Here is a 5,880-nt window from a genome sequence, read left to right on the forward strand (position 1 = left end):
ACTCTTGTGCAATGAATTCCATTTGCAATTAGCTCTTTTTAAATCCGCCACTGGATTAGTCTGAACAGCAATTCAGATCCAGTTCCTGTAGATCGTAATGAGAATCAAAATCTGATCTTTTTTTAAGTGTACTATGTCAAAGAACTTCCATAAAAGTATGTTTAATTTATGGTTTTCATTAAAAGCAAGAATGCATAGGTAAGTTATCAAAATAAACAGACATTCATACACACAGCTGCTAAAATGAGCGAGGAGCTTATGAAGTCAAAGCCTTCTGGTATCACCCGGTCTAACACCACGATCAAAATGAATCCTATCCATATCCCAAAGGAAATGACAGCAATCTGAACTCCTATCGAGTCCCCAGAGGCAGAGGACTGCCATGTAACCTCATTCTTCTTTCTGAGCATTTAGACTGGGCTACTTACACGGCAGATCAAGATCACACACCCAGTTTGTTCCCCCTTCACCACAGTTAAGTTAGGACTTAACTCCTGTTAAGACACCCATTATTTCTTACCACCTTTGCAGACTCGGAGAGCCACTGAGGAGGACATTAATCACTGGCTGACCCAACTGACCCATGCACTGCTAGTGCACCCCTGCCTCCTTGCTGAATCTCAGCAGAAAGGAATGCATCACCATGAGCTAATCCTTTCAGCTAACACCAGGGCACAGCACAGCACAAGCATCCCAGTGGCATTACTGAGGGGCAACAGATCAGTCTGCACACACTGCTGTTCTTTTTACTGTTGCCACCTTAATTCCTACAAAAAGGTTTGTTAATGTTATGAGGTCGTCTAGGTGAGCAAGATCACAAAGACCAAAAGAAGCACATGAAGCGTTACCTGCCCAAAAGCAAACACATTAACCCAGACTCTGCTGGTGCTGGGGCATCTGCTAAAGGATGGTTGCAATCATTATCTAGCTTTCACTTCTGAAACTCTGAAATTCCCGCTCCCTGGCACACCCGAGCCTGTGGGACATCTTCCTACAGACAGGCAGGGCACGGCACAACTCCTGCACAGGCAGAGACGGTGATGGTCTGAGTCGTGGAGGCGCAAGGGAGGAAGGGGGCCCACAAAGATACCAAGAGATCCAGCGACACCTTTTCAAAAGCAAAGCCCTCCAGGAAAATCAGGTTGTGTGGGGAGCTGAGAGGTTACCAAAGATAAATAAATCTTTGACATCATGGAGCTTTCATTGCCCAGAAACTTTAATAGAACAGCAATATTTCATAGCAAGTTCTTTGATACCAATATTCTAAAATATTTAAATGGTGCAATTACTTTTGAAAATTAATATTTCTTCTCCTCTCACCTCCAGAAAGCCCTGCGACTAGGGTACAGTTTCAGCCAGTCTTCCGTATTTGCTTGGATGCTTTCTGAAACTCCTCCTGTTCTTTGTTAAAAGCCAGATCCAAAAATGGATTTCCGCAAAAGTCCTGACATCCAGAACCCTCCCCTCATTCCCATTTAACCTTGAAAAAAATGCATTAGAACTGTCAACAGTTTATGAACTGTAAACATTTAAGTAAAAAAGGACAAAGGTCAAACAGGGCACAGCAAAACTTTCACTTCCACTTCGCCCTCTTTGCCCTTAAAATGTTTTTGTTATGCCTCAGTTTCATGTTTTGCAGAGGTAACTGACTGTAAAAGTGATTATGCTGAAGCAAAGCATTAATTTTGAGTTAAGCAGAAGTAAAATGAGCTGCAAGAGGATAAGTGAATTTATTTGTTCCTTAACAATACTCACAAATAAATCAATTAAGCACCTGCAAATGAACATCAGACAACCCAATTTCTTTTAACTGATGTAACAGTGGACAGTGGATTTTACACTTTCAGTCTACCTGAAACTTCTCTAGTGCTACAAGTTTCATTAATAAAGTGCATTCAAAATCTTAACAAGACAGATGAATTAGTATTATCTTATTTCAACGAGAGGTTTAACCACTTCAACAGAGACGACTTCCACCCAAACCTTTTAACATTCTCCTCTTCGTTTTCCTTTGTGTCTGAGTTAGAAGCCTCTCTGTTTTCCATCAAAGCTTCGTAAGTCTTTTGTGCTCGAGCAATTTCTTTGTCTGCACTGAAGTGCACCATTTGTCTGCTCAGAATAGGAACTACTAAATTGAAGTTGTCAATTCTTTTATTTAATTTCCTGATATCTTCTATGAATTGCTCACAAATACGATTCCATTGCTTCTGCCTATATGGCGTCATTGGCCCTCCAAGCTTACTTCTAGATGCCACGATACTCTTCCTCAACCGCTCAATGGTTTCCCGGATTTCTTTCTGCATCAGGATCCACTCTGGCTGGTAACCATTATCTATCAGAATCCTGTTCAAGTTGTGAGTCATAGGGTCGATATGTGGACAGTCTGAAAACTTCTGCAAAGGTTTTCCTTTGCCACTGAGGTTGTCAAAGTCTCCTTTCGCCATCGACTCCTGGATGAGGTCCTCAACCAACCGTTCAACTGCCTGAGTTATTTTCACCTTTTTGCTCTGCTTCACGTCTTTGGCTTTCATCAGGTCCGTCACAGCATACTGGCTTTCAAGTCTCTTCTTCCGGTACTCCAACACTTGTTCAGTAGCACGGTCTACTCGAAACTGCATGTATTGCTTTTCTCTTTGGCTTGGTGTTCCAATACCAACGCCTTCAAAACTCAAGTAGTGCCTGTGCTGTGGTGCTTTTGCTTTGAACTGATCTTCCTCCTCTTCGTTATTCTCGTTCGATTTCTTTTTGGTCGCTGCATCACTGAGCACGACTCTGTATGCTTCTTCTACTTTCATAAATGCTTCAGAGTCAGCTGTGGCAGAACCGCTGTCTGGATGGTATTTTTTAGCAAGACTTCGATACGAATTTCTGATATCATCAAGGGAACATCCTTCCTCAAGCTCAAGAATTTTGTAAGAGTCCTTGACGTTGCTCTTAGGTTTGTAACCCGACAACATTCTGTTGCCACAAATGTAGGGAAATGGCTTCAGTTTTCTTGGAATCATTGCTTGACGTACCACTTGATGACCTATGTTGTTAGTCAGCATGACACTTTGTATTTCTTCAGATGCAGTGCATTATAAACAATGACCTATAAACACATTTTTATAAAAACCATATTAAATATACTTTTTAAAGGAACTTATATAATTTATCTTTAGCTTGTTATATTAAAGAAATCCCTACAAAATTTCAGAACAGTATGCAATGTTCTTTTCTTTTGCAGTCTAATATTGCAATCTGCATTTCTTATTAATTACTATCGAAGTAGTAGTATTACAATGTAAATAAAAATTAATTAATGATACAGTTTTCTCTTGGCGTAGCAACAGTAGCGTATGTTCATTTTGCACTACAGAATTCCCAAAGCTTTATTGCCTTTCTGCAAACTCAGTGTAATGGAAACTGGAAATATGCTTTATGTTGAGTCGGAACTCTGCTGAAACAGATCTCTCCCTTTTCCTCTATGCAGCTATATACAGCCATCAGCTGAGTTTTCTATTCACGTACATCAATGCCTCAAGATCTACTACCTGGTGTGTTCTCAAAGGATTTCATTACAGTACCCTTTCAGTACTTTGCAGCAACAACTGAAGTAGCAGATTATAGACTCGCTTAGATTAACTCTTGTATCCCAGCAAGATACAGGGCTCTCATATCCTAGTGGCCGATTTCCTTCGTTTGTGCCAGGTAAGGTTGTAAGTCTGGAACTCAGAACAGATCAGCAGCAGACAGACAGTACCTCACTGTCATGAACACCAGTGCTTCTGAAAGACTCTGGGGAATGGCAAAAGGAGCACCTTTAGCAAATGACAATGCGAGTCTTCTATGTAAAACCAAAAGTAGACAAGTATGCAAACTGCATGCACAATTTACTCATCTGTTAACTTGTCTTTAATGAAAACCCTAAGACAAACGCCACATACATGGTGCTGAAGAGTCTCTTTTTGCAGATTCATCAGTGACTGCAATATATGCTTTGCTGACTTCCTTTCTAAACCAAAAACTGGGTTAAATCAAGGTTAAGTTTAAGGAATAAATAGTGTTTATATGTTCTGCATATAACGAACTGCCCTTCTGCATTAACCTGCCTGAAAAGAGATGGGAGAGGAGACATACTTGGGACTGAATGAAAAGACTGGATCAATCCAGAGTATTTTCAGTTGATTTTGATCTGGGTAAGGTATTAAGTCATCAGCTTGGGGTTATTATGATGGTCCTTAACATTTTTTTTCCCTTTATGATACAGATTAACAACTTCTCTCCTTCTAGGTGGTTGTCAAAAATAATGATTTAGTTTCATGGGGCCACAAAAATCCACCTACTACTTGAACAGAAAGATCAATGGATACACTCTTTAAATTCAACATACCGACCAGAAGCAGGCTTTCTCATAATTCCGTAACTTGATTTTAATACATTTGTGCTTAAAAAACCGCATCGAACCGTCCGTACAGCACTCACCCCGTGTCACCGCTGCCGTCAGACACCCAACGGCCGCCGCCCAACCGCCGCCGGGCGCGGGTTGCCGGGACAAGGCCGGCCTCCCGCCCCGAGACGGGGCGAGGGCCCCGAGGCGCCGTGCCACCAGGGGGCTGAGGGAAGCAGTTACCGCCATACCAGGAGCCGGGCGCTCGGCAGTCCTTCCCGCCCCCCTCCCTCTCCGCTTTAACGGCCGTTATGTGGGGCGGAGGAAGCTCCCCATACAGCACCGCGCGCTTTTTCGCCCGTAGCCCCACACTCCTGCCTCACCTGGTCCCCGCCGCCGCCCCCTTCCCCCCCCCCCAGCGACGCGGTCCCAGGGGCAGAGCGCCAACAATGGCGGATGAGGAAGAGGAGGGGCGACTGCTGCTTTTACCCTCCGCTCAAGGTCGTCTCCTAAGGGCGGGAGAGGCCCCCGAGAGGGGGGGCATAGTCTGAGGGGGAAGGCCGGCTTGCCCCCGCGCGCCCCTCCGCTCACCACCGGAGGGAGCCCCAGCTCCGCCGCAGCCGCTCGGCGCCGCGGGGCCGCGTGACCAAGCGAGCGGCGGACGGGCTGAGACGCGGGAGGGGCGCCGTGCCACCGCGCATGCGCCAGCCGGGAGGCCCGGCGCGGCCGCCGGCGCATGCGCACCGCCGCGGGGGAGGGGAGGGTAGCGGAGGGGCCAATGGGCGGCACGTCGGGTGCGATATAGCGCCGGGGTTGGCAGTCGGGAAGGGTATGGGGCAGGCACGGCTTTCGCTGCTTTTTTTTATATGTACACTTGCACATGTAGGCCATAACTGCTTTTAGCCTTCGTTCTCCTGAGTGAATTTTACCTTAGTAGACGACAAGTTTCCCTGCCTCTTCACAGGTGTATGTGCCTGACAAAGGCTTGGTCTGTCACAGCGTTGTCCTTGCCCATAACGATACCCTGAAGAAAATGGAATTTTCTGTTAAGTAATAAAAATGAACCGTGTGAGCCTGGCAAAACAGAATTTGGCGGCCAGAGAAGGGAACAGAGATAGGGAAGCATTTGTTTTACAACTATATCCTTGAAGAAGAACTGAGAGACTGACTGATAAAAGGGAACATCCAACATCGGAAGACAGCGAAAGCTGGGTGAAAAGTATAAAGTCAAGGAGGACAATTAATTGTGATGTTGATAAGAACTAAAACCAAGTGTCTTTTAGGTGAATTACCCTCATTAAAATGTTACCCGATGGGTTATTAACTGATACCGTAGAAGTTGGTGAAAGAAGCTCTTTAAGACTCATTCTTTAGAGTTTTAGAAAGTGGGCATTTATTGCAGTGCTGGGTGCACAGGGGATCGCTCCACCTAATGTACGCACCAGGCTCTTGTATTGCAGAGATTATATACACATAAAGTTTGCATATTCATTAAATTTCCATGAAATGAT

At 44.7% G+C, this 5,880-nt stretch overlaps 1 protein-coding gene across 5 annotated transcripts; it reads right to left on the reverse strand.

Annotated features, from left to right (window-relative positions):
• Positions 1–1,711: 1,711 nt before the first annotated feature.
• Positions 1,712–4,976, reverse strand: DNAJC28 (DnaJ heat shock protein family (Hsp40) member C28). Of its 5 annotated transcripts, none has more exons than XM_064470987.1 (3): positions 4,465–4,746; positions 3,743–3,777; positions 1,712–3,091 (listed from the first exon to the last, which is right to left on the reverse strand). In XM_064470987.1, exon 3 carries the CDS (start codon positions 3,045–3,047, stop codon positions 1,932–1,934), a length of 1,116 nt encoding a protein of 371 aa, XP_064327057.1. In that variant the 5' UTR covers positions 3,048–3,091; positions 3,743–3,777; positions 4,465–4,746; the 3' UTR covers positions 1,712–1,931. The 5 variants fall into 5 exon arrangements, with proteins under 5 accessions (XP_064327057.1, XP_064327040.1, XP_064327059.1 ...); XM_064470970.1 differs by having other exon boundaries at positions 3,534–3,777; XM_064470989.1 differs by lacking the exons at positions 3,743–3,777; positions 4,465–4,746 and adding an exon at positions 4,859–4,976.
• Between the last annotated feature and the right edge of the window lie 904 nt (positions 4,977–5,880).

This window comes from Phalacrocorax carbo, chromosome 1 (assembly GCF_963921805.1).
Source record: "Phalacrocorax carbo chromosome 1, bPhaCar2.1, whole genome shotgun sequence".
NCBI classification, from domain to species: domain Eukaryota; kingdom Metazoa; phylum Chordata; class Aves; order Suliformes; family Phalacrocoracidae; genus Phalacrocorax; species Phalacrocorax carbo.